The 23329-nt window shown below is 51.3% G+C and overlaps 1 protein-coding gene across 2 annotated transcripts; it reads left to right on the plus strand.

Moving 5' to 3' along the window:
• Positions 1-1676: 1676 nt before the first annotated feature.
• Positions 1677-19422, plus strand: AOC1 (amine oxidase copper containing 1). 2 transcript variants are annotated; one of them, XM_030308818.1, is made up of 5 exons: positions 1677-1944; positions 15255-16843; positions 17411-17696; positions 18030-18162; positions 18584-19422. In XM_030308818.1, the coding sequence occupies exons 2-5, from the start codon at positions 15259-15261 to the stop codon at positions 18851-18853; spliced, it is 2274 nt and encodes a 757-aa protein (XP_030164678.1). In that variant the 5' UTR covers positions 1677-1944; positions 15255-15258; the 3' UTR covers positions 18854-19422. The 2 variants fall into 2 exon arrangements, with proteins under 2 accessions (XP_030164678.1, XP_030164679.1); XM_030308819.1 differs by lacking the exon at positions 1677-1944 and adding an exon at positions 12508-12582.
• Positions 19423-23329: the final 3907 nt, after the last annotated feature.

Below are 23329 nucleotides of genomic sequence, written 5' to 3' on the forward strand. Positions count from 1 at the left end.
GTTCAACCTAAGGGGCCTATGACACCATATAAAGATTTCTCTTCCAGTTGATCACCCCACACCCCATCTGTGTGGTCATCTTAACAGTAACCTGGTTGAGGGACCGCATCAAACTAAAAAGCATCTGCACAGCAAAGGAAACCATCAACAAAATCAAAAGGCAACTTAAGGAACAAGAGAAATTATTTGCAAATCATATATCTGGCAAGAGGTTAATATCCCAAATATATAAAGAACACATACAACTCAATAACAATAAAATCTGATTCAAACCTGAACAGACTACCTGAACAGAAACTTTTCTAAAGAAGTGCTCAACATTAGGGAAATGCAAATTGAAACCACAAGGAGATACCACCTTATACCTGTTAGAATGGCTATCGTCAAGAAGACAAGAGACAACAATGTTAGGGAGAATATGAAGGGAAAGGAAGACTTATGCACTGTTGGTAGGAATGTAAGTTGGTGAAGCCATTATGGAAAATAGTATGGAGGTTCCTCAAAAAACTAAGAATACAGGGGCGCCTGGGGTGGGGGGGTCAGTCGGTTGAGAGTCCAATTCTTGATTTCAACTCAGGACATGATTGCAGGGTCATGGGATCAAGCCCTGCACTGAGCATCAAGCCTGCTTGGGAATCTCTCTCTCTCTCTCTCTCTCTCCCTCTCCCTCTCCCTCTCCCTCTCCCTCTCCCTCTCCCTCTCTACCACTTGTACACGTACTCTCTCTTTCTCTCTTTCTCTGTAAATTAAAAAAAAGATTTAAAAAAATAAATGTAAATACAACCACCATATGATCCAGCAATCTCACTTCTGGGTATAAACCCAAAGGAAGTGAAATCAGGATCTTGAAGAGATCTCTGCACCCCATGTTTTTTCACAATTATTCACAATAGCCAAGATGTGGAAACAACCCAAATATCTTTCACCCAATAGATAAAGAAGATGTAGGGTGTGTGTGTGTGTGTGTGTGAATATTTTTATATTCCAATGTGTGTATGTGTCTGCATAGGCATGTGTGTAAACATGGAATATTTTTCAGCCACAAGAAAGAAGTCCTGCCCTTTGTGACAACGTGGATGGACCTTGAAGGCATTATGCTCAGTGAAAGAAACCAGACAGAGAAAGAAATATTGTATGATCTCATTTATATGCAGAATCTAAAAAATCCAAACTTATAGAAACAGAAAGGAAAATGGTGGTTGTTGGGGGTGGGGAGAAGGGGGAGATGTTGGTCAGGGGTTGAAAACCTCCAGTTTTTACCCAGAACAAACAAGTTCCGGGGATCTAATGCACAGCCCTGGGATTATAGATAACAATACCATACTATATACTTGAAAGTTGCTAAGAGAGGAGATCTTGAATGTTCTCACCACACAAAAAGAAATGGTAGTTGTGTGATGCAATGACGGTATGCTAAGGTTACAGTGGTAATCGCATTGCAACATTTAAGTACATCCAATCAAAGGTGTTGTGCATCTTACACTTATACCATGTTGTATGTTAATGATATTCCAATAAATCCAGGAAAAAATAGTAACCTGGTTAAAACCTCACCCTGGAGCAGGGTTTTTTTCTTAGATTGCCAACAGCAATGAACCAAAACTCTTCTGACCTCTGGACTTCTAACATGTCTTCTACCCCCCTTTGCCACATGATCTGTTTATCCATTCACTCTGAAAACAAAACAGGAGAACCCACTGTCTGTATGCCAGGCACTGTATTGGGTTCTGTAGCTTTGAAAAAATGGAGATGCTGACTTGAGTCCCTGCCCACAAGGAGGTGGCAGAGGAGGCCAACCTGTGACCAGAGACCTGCCCGGTGACAGAAGAACACAGTAAGAGAGCCAGACGCATGCCCTGGATGCAAAGGGAAACCACAGCTGCCTGGAGCGTGTAAAACAGGTCAAGAGAGGGCCGTGGTGCTGAGCCTTGACTGCTGGAGCCGGTAAGTGAAGGAGGAGAGAGAACAAAGGGGCGAGGGAAGAAAGGGGCAGGGGCCAGAAGCGGCCCCCCAAGCCAGGCTAGACAGAAGGAGCAGGGGGCGGGAGGCACTTTGGAGGTGAGTGGTGTTCCAAGAACAACAGGAAGATTGAGCTGGGTGGTCAGGGGTGTTTCATGCCAATAAATAAGTTTACATTTTACCCAGTAGGCAGCTGGAACCCCCCAAAGCAGGGAAAGGGCCACAGTCAGAGTTGTGTTCTCACAAAAGCATGGAGAACAGGTTAGGAGATCCAGGTGAGAGTCGGTGTGGGCGGGGGGGGGGGGGGGGGAGGCCACCTGCTTCCTGGTACAGATCAGGAGGGCTTCACACAGACCAATGGCTCTCTGCAGGAGGGCGTTTTTGCCCCCCAGGAGATAGAGGGGTACCTCGGAGATATCGCGGGTTCCGTTCCAGACCACTGCAGAAAAGCTAATATTGCAATAAAGTGAGTCAAGGGAGGTGTTGGCTTCCCGGTGCACGGAAGGCACGTTTGCACCACACGTTTGCGGCGTGTGACGTGTGCCCCAGCACCGCGGCCAAAACGACAGTAGTGGAAACACCTCCGTGAAAAGCGACTTTATTGCTGAAACGTGCTAACCACCGTCTGAGCTTGCAGCGGGTCCTAATCCTCTTGCTGGAGGGGGTCCTGTCCCACGGTGACGGCTGCTGACCGGGCGGGGTGGTGGGCGCTGAAGGCCGGGGTGGCTGTGCAGCGTCTGAAAATAAGACAGCGGGGACGTTGGCCGCACCGGGTGGCTCTTCCCGTCACGAACGATTTCTCTGTGGCGGGCGGTGCCGTTTGATGGCATTTTACCCAGAGGAGAACTTTCCCCGAACCGGGGTCTGTCCTCTCAGCCCCTGCCGCCGCCTCGCCGACCAGGCTTCCGGAACGTTCCAAATCCCTTGTGACCGTGTCTTCGCGGCATCTCCACCGGGAGGAGATGCCACCTCAGGAAGCCGCTTTCTTTGCCCCTCCTCGTCCGTCCAGGTTTCATCCTGAGATGGTGGCGACCCCGTCCCCTCTTCAGGCTCCACTTCTGATCCCAGTTCTCTTGCTGTTTCTACCGCGTCCGCAGTGACTTCCTCCACTGAGGTCCTGAACCCTCCACGTCCTCTCCAGGAGGGTTGGAATCACCTTCTTCCAAACTCCGGATTATGTTGATAATCTGATCTCTTCCTGTAATCACGAACGTTCTTAATGGCTTCTAGAACGGTGAATCCTTCCCCAGAAGGTTTTCAGTCGCCTTCAGACGCATCTGAGGAGTCCAAGTGTGGCTGGTGTAGCCTTCTGTCCAGACCCCTGCAACTCTCTCCACACGAGCAGGAGGCCTTGTTGCCTTCTTACCACCCGTGTGTTCCCGGAGGAGCACTTTTCATTTCCTTCCTGAGCGTTTCTTTCCACTTTCACAACTTGGCTCCACTGATGCCCAAGACCTAGCTTCTGACCCACCTTGGTTTTCAAAATGCCTTCCACACTGAGCTCAGTCACATCTAGGGTTTTTTTCCCCCCTAATTGAATAAGAATTTTTTTTAATATGAAATTTATTTTCAAATTGGTTTCCATACAACACCCAGTGCTCACCCCAACAGTGCCCTCCTCAATGCCCATCACCCACCTTCCCCTCTCTCCTACCCCCCATCAACCCTCAGTTTATTCTCAGTTTTTAAGAGTCTCTTATGGGGCACCTGGGTGGCGCAGTCGGTTAAACGTCCGACTTCAGCCAGGTCACGATCTCGCGGTCCGTGAGTTCGAGCCCCGCGTCAGGCTCTGGGCTGATGGCTCAGAGCCTGGAGCCTGTTTCCGATTCTGTGTCTCCCTCTCTCTCTGCCCCTCCCCCGTTCATGCTCTGTCTCTCTCTGTCCCAAAAATAAATAAAACGTTGAAAAAAAAATTTAAAAAAAAAAAGAGTCTCTTATGGTTGGCCTCCTTCCCTCTCTGTAACTTTTTTTCCCCATTCCCCTCCCCCATGGTCTTCTGTTAAGTTTCTCAGGATCCACATAAGAGTGAAAACATATAGTATCTGTCTTTCTCTTATGACTTATTTCACTTAGCATAACACTCTCCACTTCCATCGCAGAGTGGCTGCACCAGTCTGCATTCCCACCAACAGTGCAAGAGGGTTCCCGTTTCTCCACATCCTCACCAGCATCTACAGTCTCCCGATTTGTTCATTTTAGCCACTCTGACCTGCGTGAGGTGGTATCTCAGTGTGGTTTTGGTCTGTATTTCCCTGATGAGGAGCAACATTGAACATTTTTCATGTGCCTGTTGGCCATCTGGGTGTCTTCTTTAGAAAAGTGTCTATTCATGTCTTCTGCCCATTTCTTCACTGGATTATTTGTTTTTCGGGTGTGGAGTTTGGTGAGTTCTTTATAGATTTTAGATACTAGCCCTTTGTCGGATATGTCATTTGCAAATATCTTTTCCCATTCCTTCAGTTGCCTTTTAGTTTTGTTGATTTTAAAGTGAGAGAGAGACATATGACCCTTCCTTTCACTCGCACACTTAGGGGCCACTGTGGTGGTTAATTGGCCTCATTTCCATACTGTTGCATCTCAGGGACTAGGGGGGCCTGAGCAGAGGGAGATGGATGGGAGAAGGGACAGGTGGTGGAACGGCCAGACCACCCGTGACGTGTAGCCATTAAATCCACCTTCTCATATGGGTGCAGTTTGAGATGCCCCGTAACAGTTACAGCAGTCACATCCAGGATCCCTAAACACCGATCACCAATAGCAAATACAATAATAATGAAAACATTTGAAATAATGTGAGAATGACCAAAATCTGACACAGAGACACGAAGTGAGCAAATGTTGGAAAAACGGCCCCGATAGGCTTGCCCAATGCAATGGTTGCCCCAAACCTTCCATTTGTATAAAACGCAGTATCTGCATGGGGCAATATGGCGAAATACAAGAAAACAAATAGGCCTCTGCTTGTCAATGTCCCAAGACTTTTCTGGTTGTCACAACTGGGGCGGGGGGGGGGGGGCCAGGGAGCGGGGGCGGCCGGCATCTAGTGAATAGAGGCCAGGATGCCGCTAAAGGTGTCATGGTGCATAGGACAGAATTCACAACACAGAATTGTCAGACTCAAAATATCAATAGTACCAGGGTCCCTCATGACCAATGACCCTGCATTCAGAAGGTGGTGGAATTTTCCCTTTGCAAACCAGCCTTCCCTAATCAGAGATAAAGCTTATGATGTCCCTCATTAGCCCAGAGATCTAATCAAGGGATTCGGCTGCCCTCCCCTGCAGCCCCCCACCCTGCTCTGGGACCCCCAGTGGAGCTGGGGAGGCCCCTGTGAAGCTCTTTCCTTCCCACTCTCTAGATTATCTCCAATTATCTCTGGTGTGCTGTGACTTTCTAGAAACAGCGTCAAGATTTAGCAATGGGAAAACTGAGCTGTGATCTCTGGCCTACCAACCCCAGACACTAGACCCATCTTCACATATTCCGCTGCCCCTCCCCGCCAGAACAGGCCTGCTGCCCCCTACGTCATCCCCAAGGCCATCAGCTCTGCCCCTTTAAGAGAGGCAGGTGGCCCAGAACTTAAAGGACTCAGTCTTTGCCCAAGTGTTATCTGTAACAGTTGTCAATCATTAACCCCAAGAAGAGAGAGACTTATTTCAGAAACCAAGGTCACCCACAATGGGGAGGGACGAGAGCCAAACACAGAGCATGATGAGCTAGGGAAAAGAGCTGCTAACAAAGCAATGAGGCCGAATTCCAGAACTTCACACCTCAACTCCCCCGCCTGAGTCAAAAACAATGGCTTCACCCAGCACTCTGCCCAAGAAGTGTTCGTTTTGTCCCCGGTTCCTTGAGGTCGTTCCTAAAGACACCTCTGTCCCGCATGGTCTCCCCTGCATTCCCTCAGGCTTCTCCCACCCCCACATTTCCACAGGAGTGCACAACGTGGTCCTCACCCTGTCCACGCCATCTGGGACATCTCCACCTCTGCCTTCCTGGGCACAGTGCCCCATTCCACCTAGAACCCCCACCCTGCTCAGGGTCCCAGGAGCCCACTACATCTCAGCCCCAAGGCTCCGCTCCTCCCTGACCCGTGCCCAGGGCACCTCCTCGGTCCCTCATACACCCCAAGACCCCACTCAGGCTCTTATCTGTGAGCCCTTGGGTCAGCAGCCCTGAGCTCAGGGCTCAGAATTCACTCGCCTGCCGTGGACTGGAATCTGAAAGAGGGGACATGTAGAGAGGTTGTGATGAATTGAATGATGTCCCCCAAATTTCATATCCTTCCTGGAACCTCAGACTGTGACCTTATTTGGAAATAGGGTCGCTACAGATGTAATCAGTGAAGATGAAGTAGGGCAGGCCCTGAATTAAGTAACTGGTGTCTTTATAAGAGGAGGGACCCAGAGACAGAGAACCACAGAAAACACCAGGTGACAATGGGGGCAGAGGTGGGGTGATGTGTCTACAAGCCAAGGAAGCAAGGGACACCAAGGGTTGGCTGTGACCCTAGAAGCTAGAAGAGGCCAGGAGGGACCTCCCCGAGGACCTTCAGAGGGAGCCTGTTCCTGCCAACACCTTCATCTCAGATTTTCAGGCTTCGAAACTGTAAGGAAAAAGTGTTCTGTTGTTTTAAGCCCCGCAGTTAGTCGTGCTTGGCTGCCACGGCCCTGGGAATGTGGTGTGAAGGGGCTGGAGCCTAGACCGGGGAGTCTTGCAGTCCCGAGGGGCATCTCTTTCTAAACTCCGGCAGAACTCACCCTCGGGCATGGCTCGTGTCACTTTTATTCTGTGCTACCTGTCCTGTGATTTACCTTTCTGTGTACACTTTGGGTTGGCCTTTACATGAAAAGGGAGATTCAGGCTTGTACGTCCTACCTCCCTGCCTGCCTACAAAAGTACTCCTGTCCTCGTCCTTCATCCCCCAGGTGGGAGGCCTGCGATGCTTCCTGTCCCCTATACCTCTCCTCTCTACCTTGTCCCCTTTACCTGTCCCCTCTACCCTGTCCTCTCTACCTGTCCTCTCTACCCTGTCCCCTCTACCTGTCCTCTCTACCTTGTCCCCTTTACCTGTCCCCTCTACCCTGTCCTCTCTACCTGTCCTCTCCACCCTGTCCTCTCCACCCTGTCCCCTCCACCCTGTCCCCTCCACCCTGTCCCCTCTACCCTGTCCTCTCTACCTGTCCTCTCCACCCTGTCCTCTCCACCCTGTCCCCTCTACCCTGTCCCCTCTACCTATCCTCTCTATCCTGTTCTCTCTACCTGTCCCCTCTACCCTGTCCCCTCTACCCTGTCCTCTCTACCTGTCCCCTCTACCCTGTCCCCTCTACCTATCCTCTCTACCTGTCCTCTCTACCCTGTCCCCTCTACCTATCTTCTCTATCCTGTCCTCCCCACCCTGTCCCCTCTACCCTGTCCCCTCTACCCTGTCCTTTCTACCTGTCCTCTCCACTCTGCCCTCTCCACCCTGTCCTCTCCACCCTGTCCCCTCTACCCTGTCCCCTCTACCTATTCTCTCTACCCTGTCCCCTCTACCCTGTCCTCTCTACCTGTCCTCTCCACCCTGCCCTCTCCACCCTGTCCTCTCCACCCTGTCCCCTCTACCCTGTCCCCTCTACCCTGTCCCCTCTACCTATCCTCTCTATCCTGTTCTCTCTACCTCTCCCCTCTACCTTGTCCCCTCTACCCTGTCCTCTCTACCTGTCCCCTCTACCCTGTCCTCTCTACCTGTCCTTTCCACCCTGTCCCCTCTACCCTGTCCCCTCTACCTGTCCTTTCCACCCTGTCCCCTCTACCCTGTCCCCTCTACCTATCCTCTCTATCCTGTTCTCTCTACCTGTCCTCTCCACCCTGTCCCCTCTACCCTGTCCCCTCTACCTGTCCTCTCTACCCTGTCCTCTCTACCTGTCCTCTCCACCCTGTCCCCTCTACCCTGTCCTCTCTACCTGTCCTCTCTACCCTGTCCCCTCTACCCTGTCCCCTCTACCTGTCCTCTCTACCCTGTCCTCTCTACCTGTCCTCTCCACCCTGTCCCCTCTACCCTGTCCCCTCTACCCTGTCCTCTCTACCTGTCCCCTCTACCTATCCTCTCTATCCTGTCCTCTCTACCTGTCCTCTCTACCCTGTCCCCTCTACCTGTCCCCTCTACCCTGTCCTCTCTACCTGTCCTCTCCACCCTGTCCCCTCTACCCTAGGATGATAACATGCAGCCACTTGCCTTTCTTCTCAGACCCTTCTTTTATGTATTTACAGACATCCATTACAGAATTAAGCACGTACCCCAGTGCATAGACCTAATCATCACTGACCATGCAAAGTCTCCCCTGTCTCTCTTATGTGTGTATGTATGTACATATGCATATATATGGGTGCATGGATGTGTCTGTACGCACATGTGTGTGTGTGCATATATGTGGGCATACACGTGCTTGTGTGCGTGTGTGCATGTGTGTGTGTGTCCCCACTCCACCTTCCCCAGGCAACATTTCCTGGGGAAGCGTCTATCCTTTTTTTTGCATCTGTTCTTAAAAATATGTCAGTTGCTCTGTGTGCACGTGTTTTAATTTATGTAATGGTATTGTGCTTTATCATTCATCCTGTTTCTTCCTACGTTCTTTTTTCTTTAATGTTTATTTATTTTTGAGAGAGAGAAAGAGACCATGCGGGGCTCGAACCCATAAGCAGAACCGTGAGATCATGACCTAAGCTGAAGTCGGAAGCCTAACAGACTGAGCCACCCAGGTGCCCCTCCTCTTACATTCTTAAGACCCACCCCAGTGAGTGGCTGTGTGGACCACTCCGCTGCTTCCACCAACTGCACGGTACCCCACGGTGCACACTGACTGCCTCTCGCTGGCTCCCTGTCCTGGTGATGGACACCCAGATGGCCTCCAGCTCCCATTTCCACCACAGTGTGTGTCTGAGTCCTACCTGGTGGATCTGTGGGCGAATCTGTGGCGTGTAGGCCAGAAGCAGCATCGCTGAGTCCCGTAGGGTGTGCAACTATCTAGGTGCCCACATACTGGGCCAGCCCTCCCGAAGGCTCTATCATCCGCATGCCTCCCCACGACCTCTGCTCGAGCTACCCGTTTCGCCACATCTCCACCACCTCGCTTTCTCATTTCTGCCAGCAACGGGCATGAAATGAGATCTTGTTGTCGAACAATCACATCGTTCTAATCCCCACCACATGGGAGCATCTCCTCGTGTCCCTGGACCATTTTGGTTTCCTCTTCTGTAAGTTGCCCCGAGGTTCCTTGCTTCCTCTTCCTGGCTTATTTGTAGGAGCTCCTAGATATAGTCCCTGTCACTTTGTTTTAAAAGCAGCTTTCTTGAGCTATTCACATACCATACAATCCACCGGTAAAGTTAATAATCAATGGATTTTAGTATGTTCACAGAAATGTGCAACATGTACCACCGTCAAGTTTAGAACATTGTCATCCACACACGAAGAAACTCCATATCCATTAGCTATCACTCCTACCCCGCTCCCCAGCCCTCGGCAATCACGAATTCTACTTTCTGCCTCTATAGATTAGCCTATTCTGGACATTTCATTTAAGTGGAAGCATATACTATGTAGTCTTCTTTAACTGGCTTCTTTCATTTAGCATAATATTTTTTAAGACTCATCCATACTGTAGCATGTATCAGTATTTCACTCTTCTTTTCTTTTTTATTAATGTTTTTATTCACTTTTGAGAGAAAGAGAGACAGAGCATGAGTGAAGAAGGGGCAGAGAGAGAGACACACAGAATCCAAAGCAGGCCCCAGGATCAGAACTGTCAGCACAGAGCCCGATGTGGGGCTCGAACCCATGAAACGTGAGATCATGACCTAACTTCACCCTTTTTTTTTTTTACGTTTATTTATTTTTTGAGACAGAGAGAGAGCATGAATGGGGGAGAGAGGGAGGGAGACACAGAATGGGAAACAGGCTCCAGGCTCCAAGCCATCAGCCCAGAGCCCGACGCGGGGCTCGAACTCACAGACTGCGAGATCGTGACCTGGGCTGAAGTCAGACGCTTAACCGACTGAACCACCCAGGCGCCCCACTTCACCCTTTTTTAATGCCAAATACCATTCCAGTGTTTATCCATTCATCAGGTGACAGACCTTTGGGTTTTTTCTACCTTTTGGCTGCTAGGAGTAACTGTGCTATGAACATCTGTTACAAGTTTCTGTGTGGACATATGTTTTCATTTCTCTTGGGTATTTAGATGGTAGCTCTGTGTTTAACTGTTGGAGGAAGTGCCAACAATTTCCACAGTGGTTGCTCCATTTACATTCCCATCCGCAGTGCATGAGCATTCTGATTTCTCCACATCCTCACCAACACTCGTTTTCTGACTTTTTGACTCCAGCCAACCTGGTGGGTGTGAGGTCATAACTCATTATAATTTCGATTTGCATTTCCTTGATAGCTAATGATATGGGCATCTCTTTTGGTCATTTGTGTATCTTCTTTGGAGAAATATGTATTCATATCCTTTGCCCACTTTTTTCATTGAGTTGTCTTTTTTCTTATTGAGTTGCAAGTCCTTTATCAGATATATAATTTGCAAATCGTTTTCTCATATTCTCTGGGTTGTCTTCACTTTCTTGATGGTGTCCCTTGAAATACAAAAGTTTATGATTTTGGTGAGGTCTGGTTTGTCTGTTTTTTCTTTGGTTGTTTCTGCTTTTGAGCCATGGCTAGGAATCCCTCCTAACTCAAAGTCAAGATTTATTCTGGGGTACCTGGGTGGCTCAGTCAGTTAAGTGTCCAACTCTTGATTTCAGCTCAGATCATGATCTCACAGTCGTGCGACCAAACTCCACTCGGGACTCCACATTGAGCATGGAGCCCACTTGGGATTCTCTCTTTTCCTCTCCCTCTGCCCCACCCCTGCTTGCTCTCGCTCTCTCTCAAAATAAACAATTTTTTTAAAAAGAACTCAAAAAATGACTTATTCCTATGTTTTCTTCTAAGCGTTTTATAGTTTGGCTTTTACATGACGTCTTTGATCCATTTTGAGTTAATTTTTGTGTATAGTGTGAGCTAAGGGTCAAACTTCATTCTTTTATGTGTGGTCCCTCTCTGTTCTAATCTTTACAAGTATCTTTTCCTGATCTGCCCTCACCCCATTATCCTGGTTATGATGTCTTTTGTAGAACGGAAACAGACTGCACTTCTCAATGTCAAGTTGTTCCTATAACTCTCTTTGTCTCTTTTGGACATCCTCAAGTCTCCATGGTGTTGGTGAGCCCATAATGGAGACTAACCAACCCTCAATCCTTCAGACAATGAAGGAGAAAGGATGTAAGAGGAGTCATCACATCAATCATTTTAACCTTTAAAGCTAATCCCTTTCCTTAGAGACACCAAAGGACTTCCAGAATTGCAAACAAGTAACAGGTTGACTAATTGTTTTCTCCTTCCTTGATCTAGCTGCCAATAAATACCAAAATCACTTGCAATACAAGTAACAGGAAGATAATGATGAGAAATACAAAAGCCACATAAGAACAAAAGAACAGGAAGTCAAGACGTAGTGATGGGGGGAATAATGACCTCTCCTTCCAAGCCGCACACTATTCCCGATTCTATTCTTTCCCTCTGACCAGGAGCTCTCTCCTTTGCCCACGTTCCCCTTACCATCAACCTGAGCTACACAGTGCTGCTCCCCTCCCCACTCCCAGGTTCCCCAGCCATCCTGACTGACCTTGTCCCCAGCCAGCTCCTCCCTCCTTTCCCCATAGAGATGGCTAGTAAGACCTTCTGACTAACTTAGGGGCTTCTCCCTCCCAAGCTATTCCATCTCTGGCCCCCTATTCTACATATGGGTCACATTCTCTGTGGTTGACATTGGTGTCTGTCTCTACCAGCCCCTGCCTTTGTCCATGTAACTGTTTCGAGTGAGGTTGCTTACTTACTAGTAAACTTGCCCTGGTCTTTATCTCTGACCTCTGAAACTCGCCACCTACTTTTTTTTTTAATTTTTTAAGTTTATTTATTTATTTTGACAGAGAACAGAGCCCACGAGCGGGGAAGGGGCAGAAGGTGGGGGGCAGAGAGAATCCCCAAGCAGGCTTTGCGTGCAGTTAGCACAGAGTTCGATGTGGGGCTCGAACTCACAAACCGTGAGATCATGACCCGAGCCAAAGTCAAAAGCTGATGCTTAACTGACTGAGCCACCTAGGCACCCCCAGAAACTAGCCACCTACTTTAACAGATGACGGCATTGTGCGCGCAGCTCAAAATGGAGAAGATAGCATGCAAGTCTCATGGAAGGTCCCCCGCAGCAGGAGGAATGATAGGGAGACAGATCTAGGACCATGTGCTGTTTGGGAAAACAGAAGTGGACCCTGGTCACTACAGTGGTGAAGGACTGAGGAGGTTCCAGACGTGGGTCCTTGAAGGTGTAACAAGAGCTTTCCTGGCTGCAGCAGCCAGAGCCCCGTGCACGTCCTCACGCTGCTTTATGCCAACTGTGGAACCCCTGAGCTGCAGTTCCTCACCTTGGTCAGCCCATGCCTCGCCCTGTCCCTCCCTCCAGGGCGGGGTCCATGGAGCCATAAAGCTCAAGGAGTCAGAGGCAAAGGCTGGTAGCGGAGGCAAGCCCACAGGGGAACACACAGGTGCGTTCTGATGGGGGATGCAGGGGAAGGGGTGAAGGGGTGACTGGTGGGGATGGAAGCAGGGGGAGAAAGGTGTGGAGGGAAGGGGCGGGAGAAACACAGACACAAGGGGTGGGTGAGCCAGAATACAAGGGGCAAGAACCCAGAGGAAATGACTCCAGGGTGCAGCACACTCGTATGCAACATAAACCGCCCAGGGGTGAGATAGGAAAGGCACAGAGAGGGCATGGATGCTGTTCTCAGGGTGCTGGGGATGAGAAGTGGGGAAGAAGGGCATGCCTCACGTTTCCCGGCCTGGGCTCTCCCTGGCTACCAATTCCTCCTTCCTCCTGGGGCTTCATTGCCATTGTCCACCTCACCGGCTGCCCGCTTGGATGTCAGAGTAGACGATTGTACCAGGAAAGGTAAAAGCTAAAAGAACAGCCAAGTTCAGGTTGAAAAGACCACGGATCTCCTCCGCATCTCCCTCCTTAGCAAAGCAGAAAGAAATCTGGACCTAAGAGATTATTTTAAAAAAAGGGGGGGGGAGCCTGACCAAGAAGAGACATACGGAGGAACTTAAATGCTTATCACTAAGTGAAAGAAGCCGATCTGGAAAAGCTGCGCAGTGTAGGGTTCCAGCTGCGTGACATCCCAGGGAAGGCAAAACTGTGGAGACAATAAAAGGGTCGGTGGTGGCCACAGGTTTGAGGGAAGGGAGGGATGAACGGATGGAGCACAGAGGATTTTTAGGCCAGAAAAACTGCTCTGTACAATACTATAATGATGGATGCATGTCATGGCACATTTGCCAAACCCCGTAGAATGTACAACAGCAAGGGTGACCCCTAATGTCGACTGTGGACTTTGGGTGACCTTGGTGTGTCAGTGTGAGTTCATAGATGATAGCAAATGACCCACTTTAGAGAAGAACATTGTTCATTGGGAAGCTGCATATGAGTAGGGGTCAGAGGTACCCGGAAAATCTCTGTATCTTGTGCTCAATTTTGCTGTGATCCTAGAACTGCTCTAAAAAGTAAAATCTACTAAAAAAAGGGGGCGGGGGGGTGAGCCTTGGCAAATTTAATAGCAGATCACACGCTCACCCCATGTCCTTTTGCTGGCTCTGGATTCACCCAGCAGTCCGAAGTCTCCTGTGAGTCCCTAGGGCCCTCCCACCAGGGCCAGGGGAGAAGATGAGAAACCCAGAGGGGGCTCTAGCGGCAGCCCTGGGGGTGGGAAAATGACGTGAAAAGCCTGACACAGTCCCCCAAAATGGAAGGGGGAGAGGCATTTCCCTGAATGCCACTTGGGATGGCTCCACATTGCGTGGATGGTCTAGCAGCCGCAAGCTGAGGGCTCCACCAGAAGTGTCAAAACATTCTGGAGCAGGGCTGGCCACCCCGTCCGCACCCTCAGAGCCACAGGTCTACAGCCTAATCACAGTCGAATTACTTTACATTGCTTCCATTTTTACATATGTTGGTATCACAGACTGTATCTTTGTAGTTGACTTTAAAAAGAAGAGTAGGGGGGCGCCTGGGTGGCGCAGTCGGTTAAGCGTCCGACTTCAGCCAGGTCACGATCTCGCGGTCCGTGAGTTCGAGCCCCGCGTCAGGCTCTGGGCTGATGGCTCGGAGCCTGGAGCCTGTTTCCGATTCTGTGTCTCCCTCTCTCTCTGCCCCTCCCCCGTTCATGCTCTGTCTCTCTCTGTCCCAAAATAAATAAACGTTGAAAAAAAAAAATAAATTTAAAAAAAAATAAATAAATAAATAAAAAGAAGAGTAGGGGCGCCTGGGTGGTTCAGTCAGTTTAGCATCCAACTCGACTTCGGCTCAGGTCATGATCTCATGGTTCTTGAGTTCGAGCCCCGCATCAGGCTGTCAGCGCAGAGCCTGCTTGGGATTTTCTCTCTCTCTCTCTCTCTCTGCCCCTCCCTGATTCATGCGCGCTCTCTCTCTCTCCCTCTCTCTGTCAAAATGAATAAATAAACTTAAAAAAAATTAAAAAGAAGAGTAGCTAGCATTTCTTGGGTGCTTCCTAGAAGGTAGGCATAATTCTAAACACGTTATCTTTATTGTCCAATTTATTTGTTGCATCAGTTCTAGAGGTAGCTGTCGCAGTCATTATTTCCATTGTGTAGTTGAAAAAGTGGAGGCCCAGAGACCCTGAGCCACTTGCCCAAGGTCACACAGCTGGTCCTAGTGGTAACACATACGAGGACCCGAGCGCAAGCAGCCTGACCCTGGGGCTGACTCTTTGAACTTCTACACTAAATTTCAAAATGTATCTACATGAAAAATATCATATTGTATCAGAAATGTAGTTTTGCTGTCAATACCTAATGACACAACCAGCACTCAAGGTGGAGAGGTAAGAACCCAAAGTTCTGCCCTGCTGAGCAAATACACAGAAAAGGGCAAAATGAGTTCATTAGGTAAGAAAATGCACAGGACTCGCAGAGGCCTGCAGATGAGCAAGGAGAGGGCAGAATTACAATTGATGGGAAGCACAGACCTGAGCAGCATCGGGACCCCAGCTGCCATGGAGGCCTGGCTCCCACTGGAATGGGTGAGGGAGGGGGCTGAGGCTGCAGGAAAACCACCCAGCCAAGGGACATCGCTGTGCAGGGCTCGTGGAAACTCACTTCCTCCCATAAAACAACTAAGTTCATCTCTGCTACTCCATTCCAGAGCCATGCAGCGAGAGACCCTGGCCCTTGGCTGGGCCATTGCCACCATCTTGGCGCTGCAGACAGTGGCCGCGACCAAGTGCACCCCACAGACCCTGCACCACAAGGCCAGGGTGTTCGAGGACCTGAGTGCCCAAGAGCTGAAGGCCGTGCGCAACTTCCTCTGGTCCCATAAGGAGCTGAGGCTGGAGCCTTCCCGAACACCGACCATGGCCAAGAACTCCGTGTTCCTCATTGAGATGCTGCTGCCCAAGAAGCAACACGTACTGAAATTTCTGGACAAAGGTGGAAGGCCTCCCGTGCGGGAGGCACGTGCCGTCATCTTCTTCGGAGCCCAGGAGCACCCCAACGTCACCGAGTTCGCTGTGGGGCCCCTGCCATGGCCCTACTACATGAGAGAGCTGCCCCCCAAGCCTGGGCACCAGGCCACCTGGGCCTCCAGGCCCATCTCCTCGGAGGAGTATGCCCTCCTGGGCCACGCCCTGAAAGAGGCCACGAAGCCCCTGCACCAGTTTTTCCTCGATACCACAGGCTTCTCCTACCAAGATTGTCACTCCCGATGCCTGACTTTCACAGATGTGGCGCCTCGGGGCCTGGCCTCCGGCGAGCGCCGCTCTTGGTTTATCTTGCAGCGCTTTGTAGAAGGCTACTTCTTGCACCCCACTGGGCTGGAGCTCCTCCTGGATCACAGAAGCACCGACGCCCAAAACTGGACGGTGGAGCGGGTCTGGTACAATGGGAAGTTCTACCGGAGCCCGGAAGAGCTGGCGCGGAAGTACGAGGACGGAGAGGTAGACGTGGTGGTTCTGGAGGACCCATCGCCCAAGGGCAAGAGTGAAAAGAGCACGGAGGAGCCACCCCTTTTTTCCTCCTACAAGCCACGTGGGGACTTCCCCACCCCCATCAATGTGACTGGCCCCCGCCTGGTCCAGCCCCAAGGTCCCCGCTACCGGCTGGAGGGCAACACCGTGTTCTACGGCGGCTGGAGCTTCTCCTTCAGGCTGCGTTCCTCCTCGGGGCTACAGGTCCTGAACGTGCACTTCGGGTGCGAGCGTGTAGCCTATGAGGTGAGCGTGCAGGAGGCGGTGGCTCTGTATGGAGGACACACGCCTGCGGGCATGCAGACCAAGTACATCGACGTGGGCTGGGGCTTGGGCAGCGTCACTCATGAGCTAGCCCCTGGCATCGACTGCCCGGACACAGCCACCTTCCTAGATGCCCTCCACTACTACGATGCCGATGACCCGGTGCGCTACCCCCGCGCCCTCTGTGTCTTTGAGATGCCCACGGGAGTGCCCCTCAGGCGACACTTCAATTCCAACTTCAGCGGCGGCTTCAACTTCTATGCAGGCCTGCAGGGCCAGGTGCTGGTGCTACGAACAACGTCAACAGTCTACAACTATGACTATATCTGGGACTTCATCTTCTACCCCAACGGGGTGATGGAGGCCAAGATGCATGCCACCGGCTACGTCCACGCCACCTTCTATACCCCAGAGGGGCTGCGCCATGGGACCCGCTTGCACACACACCTGCTTGGCAACATGCACACTCACTTAGTGCATTACCGCGTCGACCTGGATGTGGCAGGTAGGACTTGGGCTCTGGAAAGACCCTCCCACCAAACACTTGCATCATAAAATCAGGAGCCTTTGCTAGAAATCTGTGAACCCCTGAAAAGCAGTGAATGTGACACCCTGCCCTTCCCCAGCAAGGGGGCTGCATCGGCCCCCCCGCAAGGGGATGGATTAGGCAGAAAGGTGCACTTGCAGAGGGTTACGGTGGAGACATTGCCTTGGAGTATAGGAAATGTCGCTGCCCAGCACCCTAAGATGTCATCCACAATACTCCTTGTCTCCTGGATTGATGATGTCCCCATAGAATATGGCAGGGGCATCATGACAGACTTGGCTTGACCTCAAATCACTATCAGAACAGGCCTGACTCAGAGTCTTCTCGTTCCTCCACGGTTTCTTGGTTTTAATCCCTTCCTCCTACCCCTACAGAAAGCTCGGTGTGCATCCCCGAGATCCTCTGTGCTCCTCTCCTGGTGGTTTGCTCTCAGAGGGTGTCTGGGATGGGGATCCGAGCACAGAATGAGGATATTTCAGGTCAGGGGGCTTGGTTCTCATCCTCCTTCTTCCTGAACACCTGTAGGCACCAAAAATAGCTTCCAGACCCTGCAGATGAAGCTAGAAAATATCACCAATCCCTGGAGCCCCAGACACCAGCTGGTGCAGCCGACCCTGGAGCAGACAAGTTACCATCGGGAGCGCCAGGCGGCCTTTCGTTTCAGACAGCCTCTGCCCAAGTACCTGCTCTTTGCCAGTCCCAGGAAGAACCGCTGGGGCCATAAGCGCAGCTACCGACTTCAGATCCACTCCATGGCCGACCAGGTGCTGCCCCTGGGTTGGCAGGAGGAGCAGGCTATCACCTGGGCCAGGTAAGGGAGGCTTGGGAGGCAGAGAAGGGCCTCAGGCTCCTCTCAGTGTTCAAATGTCTGTGTGCATCTATGTTTCTATCTATGAGATTCTGAGTCCTCTTGGTGGTGTCTCTGGACCTGCAAGCATGTGTGTGTCTGGGGCTCTGTGTTTGGGGAGGGGGGAGGGGTGGAGGGCCCTGCCAAGCACCAGAGCCTCGGTTGACGGTTGGTCAGTCTGGCTGACGCCCCGGAGATGATCTCACATTTGGGGGAAGGCAGTAACTTTCCGCCATCGTTCGGAAGGGCTGGGAGGTTCCCTGGCCCCCAAAGCCACCTGGTGTCTCTTCCGGGCAGGTACCCCCTGGCCGTGACCAAGTACCGGGAATCAGAAGTGTGCAGCAGCAGCATCTATAACCAGAATGACCCCTGGGACCCACCTGTGGTCTTTGAGGAGTTTCTTAAAAACAATGAGAACATCGAAAATGAGGTACTGGCCCCGCCTTCCCCAAGCCCTAGCCCGAGACCAGATCTGTGCCCGGTTCCAAGATGGACGGCAGCCGCTCGCCGTGTGGCGGGCAAGCTCAGTGGTCTGCCCCTTAAAAATGGGGTCTGAGGGGGGCGCCTGGGTGGCTCAGTCGGTTGAGCTTCCGACTTCGGCTCAGGTCATGATCTCACAGCTCGTGGGTTCAAGCCCCGCGTCAGGCTCTGTGCTGGCAGCTCAGAGCCTGGAGCCTGCTTCAGATTCTGTGTCTCCTCTCTCTGACCCTCCCCCACTCACACTTTGTCTCACTCTGTTTCTCAAAAACAAATAAATGTAAAAAAAAAATTTTTTTAATGGGGTCTGAGGGGGCTGCCCACCCCTCTCCTCTCTGAGCTTCCCCTGCCCTGCCCACCCCTCTTTCCCACAGGACTTGGTGGCCTGGGTCACAGTGGGCTTCCTGCACATCCCCCACTCAGAGGACATCCCTAACACTGCCACACCAGGGAACTCTGTGGGCTTCCTGCTCCGGCCTTTCAACTTCTTCGATGAGGACCCATCCCTGGCGTCCAGAGACCCCGTGATCGTGTGGCCGCGGGACAATGGCCCCAACTACGTCCAGCGCTGGATCCCTGAGGAGGAGGGGGACTGCTTAATGCCTGACCCTTTTAGTTATAATGGGACTTACAGGCCTGTGTGAAGGACCCCCAGCTAACCCCACCTAGAAGCCCAAGTGCCCCCCAGGGACAGGCAACAAACCCCTCAGGCTCCACTCCTTGTGCTGCTTCTTGCGGGAGGCACAGGGGGCGAGGCCACGCAGTAGGTCATGCATGTGAGATACACTCAGATGAGAAAGCAAGTGGCCTTGACCTCCCTTCACCTTGGTCCACTCCACCCCAGAAAAGACCTCTATTACTAGGGCAAATGACACTCACCAAAATACTAGATTTACCTAGCAGATTGGCTTTAAAAAATAGACCGACAGCTGCGTCTTGGGATTCTGCCGGGGCCTGTGGGATGTCACTGATGGGCATGCAAAGTGATTCAGCCAAGGAAGACGCTGCAGAAAGCACCTTTACCCCGTGACACACTGATCCCACTCCTAGGGCTTTAACGCAGAGATCTAGCTACCAACACGGGGAAAACATGCGCATGTGTGATTCACTACGGTAGCGTCCGTGATAGCCAAGTCTGGAAGCAACCCAAATATCCATCTACTAGTGAGATCCTGCAGGTCTGAATAAACAATGCTGCATCCACACAACGCAATTCCAGGTGATTGTGAAAGAAATTGTATGGGCGAGGACATTCTCTGCACTGGTGGAGAAAGGTCTTCGGGGTCTATACATGCCCTAGAAAGACAGGCAGGAAGATACTAATGAAATTGGTTGCCTGTCACACACAATTAGTGTGTAACAAAATACCACGGGCTGGGTGCCTTATAAACAGCAGAAGTTTATGGCTGGCAGTTCTGGAGGCTGAAGTCCAAGATCAGGGAGCCAGCGTGGGCAGGGGGAGGGCCCTGCTCTGGGTTGCAGACCTGATTCCTGGATGTATCCTCACTCGGAGGAAGAGGGAGGGGGGTGGAAGGGTGGAGCAGAGGGAAGGACGGGGAGGGCGGGGCAATGGAGGGGCAGGTCAGTTTCTGGGTTCCTCCAGGCCCTGCCCACCCTAGGGAGAGCAATAATCACCCACACAGCCACTGCCAGGGTGCCTTCTCTCCAGTGCTGACTTCTCGTTATTGTTTTCAATGCTTATTTATTTTTGAGAGAGACAGAGACAGAGACAGAGAGACAGAGTGCAAGTGGGGAATGGGCAGAGAGAGAGAAGGAGACAGAATCTGAAGCACACTCCAGGCTCTGAGCTGTCAGCACAGAGCCCGACGTGGGGCTTGAATCCACAACCCGCGAGATTATGACCTGAGCCAAAGTCGGATGCTTCACCAACTGAGCTACCCAGGCGCCCCTAAAATTTGGATTTTAATGGTTTCGAATGGGTACTATATTCTCAGGATTAAAAAATAAAAACATGATCTCGCGGTTCGTGAGTTCAAGCCCCGCGTCAGGCTCTGTGCTGACAGCTCGGAGCCTGGAGCCTACTTCGGATTCTGTGTCTCCCTCTCTCTTGGCCCCACCCCTGCTCATGCTCTGTCTCTCTCTTAAAAATAAATAAAACATGAAAAATAAATAAATAAATAAATAAATAAATAAAATCCAAATTTTAAAAGAGAAAGGGAGGGGAACGGGAGGGACTCCCGTTGCTCATTGATGGAACTGATGGAGAAAGCAGCCTGCTTCTTCCTGGGTCCCTACCTCTCCCCAGACTTTCTCCTCCAATCCCAAAGAGAAGGCATGGGGAATATAATCAGCCCACCGATGCAGTTCTCTCTTCCCTATCACACCCCTGAATGAAGATCTGGGAGTTGGCCAACCCGTCCCATTCCTGTTCTTCATCATCCATCCAATTGTGGGGGGAGGGGTAGCCATCATTTTCTCCTTGCCCTGCACCTCACTGGTAGGAAGATCTGAGACTGGAGTCTGGGCTTTGGAGGGGCTAGAGAAAAGCTCCCCCACTTCCCTTATCTACTGTAGTCTCCCCTAAAGAGAAGCTGCGTGGGCTCGTCCACTAGGCTGGGGGACCCACCCCTAGCTGACCATTAGTGTGACCTTGCTTTCCTTTGCCATATTGTTCTGGTTGCCTGTTCCTACCCAGGGAATCTGGTGGGAAGGTGTGGCTGTGGTCCGGGCAACATTAGTCTGGGTTCCCTGGTGCCCAAGGGATGTTAATTAAGCAAACAAACGTTCGTTGTGCTTCATATTCCAGGAACCCGGGGAGCTTTTATTTGCATGGCAGTAAAAAGGTGAAAGAGCCCGAACATTATAGGATTTGAACAAAGCACTTTTATAACAACTGATACAATATTTAAAATCAACAAAGTTTTTCTCAGCCATGTTTAAAATTGGGGGGTGGGGGGCGGTGAGCCTGGGTGGCTCAGTTGTTTAAGCCTCCGACTTAGGTTCAGATCATGACCTCACGGTCCGGGAGTTTGAGCCCCGAGTTGGGCTCCGCCCTGACAGCTCAGAGCCTGGAGCCTACTTTAGATTCTGTGTCTCCCTCTCTCTCTCTGCCTCTCCCCCACTCACAATCTGTATCTCTCTCTCTCAAAATAAATAAATTAATTTAAAAAAAATTAAAAAAACAAACCCCAAAGGATGAGAACAAGGCCTGGAAAAGTCCCAAGAGAATGGGTTTTCAGTGTCTATGGATCTTCTGTAAAGCCCAAAGCTGATAGTATTAAGCATACAGAACCTCCACTTATTTTTTTAAAAAATTTTTAACGTTTATTTATTTTTGAGAGAGAGAGGCAGAACGTGAACAGGGAAGGGGCAGAGAGAGAGGGAGACACAGAATCCGAAGCAGGCTCTGGGCTCCGAGCTGTCAGCACAAAGCCCCACGCGGGGCCCGAACCCACAAACCACAAGATCATGACCTGAGCTGAAGTCAGGTGCTCAACCGACTGAGCCACCCAGGTGCCCCTAGGACTCCTGTGTATTTTTAATGTAAGACCTAAAATTTCATGTACTTCCTCGACATCTTTGAGCATCATACGACCCCAAAGTTCCAACCATGAGTTCCCTGCTCTCTGCATATATGTCCCAGACCCAGCAGGAGAGGGTCCCCCTACAGCTCCCTGCTCTCCACCTTGTCCTCAACCTAATGGGCCTCACTTATCTGCCATCTGCCATCTGCCATCTGCCATCTGCCATCTGCCATCCAGAGCCCAAGCACAGCCTGAACAGGCCACATCAGCAGAACAATGTTTCCTCAATCCGTCTCCCACCCCAGCCTGGCCTCCAGGAGCCTGTGCAGAGAGCAGACAGGGAGGGGAAGCCAACCCAACTTATCTCCAGGCCAGGACCTTGGGCCTGGGAGGAGAGGAAAACCTTGGAGTGGATGACAGAAGGGACTTTTAAATTAACCTGATGGGGCTGTTTAATATCGGAACGTAATCAAAAAGCGATTGTAAGATTTGCTGCCAGTGTCATTAGGGCCAGGATAAAGGAACCAGCCGGATACAGGAAGCAGAAACCCTGGGGTACTAGCACAGAGACCCCCTAGTTCAGGGGGCTGGAGGAACTAAGAAGAAGGCAGGCACCGGGCAATAGCAGATAAGATACTTCCTGTCCAGGACCAGGGACAGCGAAAGGAAAAGGTGTTCCCAGACCCAGTGGCCAGGCTCAACAGGGGAAGCTGGACCTCTGCAGGCCTGTCCGTCCCTGCTGGAGAGAGAGGAGGGCAAAGACACCGCCCCCCTCCCCAGTCAGTCTCCCACCAGGGCCTCCCGCTGGTGGAACTTCTAGCTTAGGAGCCACAGCCGCAGGACCTGTCCCCAGAGAGACAGAACAGAGGAGAGGGACCTAGGAAGGGTCTTGGGAACAGAACAAGTTGAAAGGCAGCAAACGAAGAGGGGGACCCTCTGTTCCCACCTTGCACCCCATCCAGCTCCGATTGTTCAGTAAATTGGCTCAGAGCCACGTTGGCCCCTAGGAAACAGGACCAGTGGTGGTCAGATAGTGCCAGGGTCATCTGGACCCAAAGAGAGGTCCACTCAGTGGTCCTTGGGGTTAATCTCCCCGAGGAGGAGCCCTGACCACACCCTTTGGTGTAAGCAGACTGTTCCACCCAGATCATGAGCACATCCCATAATTTGCCTCCTGTGTGCGCAGGCTGGCCCAAGGCCCCAGCAGCTCACAGACCCCAGAATATAGGGTCGGCGACAGGGAAACTCTCAGAGCTGCCTAGACATCTCTGCGTGTTTGGTTAGGGGGTGGGGGACGGGTGGCAGATGTACCCAGGAGGGGGACCCTAGTTACATACGCCTCCATCCACCCATACTTGCCAGGGGCTCAGACTCTGGGAAAATGGAACGGGATTGGTTCTATGCATCCCACCCCCCCACCCCCCCAAGACAGGGCCAAAGTCCCAGCGCTTCCTGGAAAGAAATGCTGGCAGGCACCCCCATCTGCAACAGCAGAAGGAGAAACACAGGGCTGGGTTCCGAGTAGGAAGAGACACCCCCAGCCCGCCCCCAACCTTCTTTGCAAAAGAGTACAAAGATCCCACCAAGAGAAAAGAAGAGAGAAAAACAGATTTACACTCCCTCCCCCCTCCTCCA

Source organism: Lynx canadensis, chromosome A2, assembly GCF_007474595.2.
Source record: "Lynx canadensis isolate LIC74 chromosome A2, mLynCan4.pri.v2, whole genome shotgun sequence".
Taxonomy (NCBI): Eukaryota; Metazoa; Chordata; class Mammalia; order Carnivora; family Felidae; genus Lynx; species Lynx canadensis.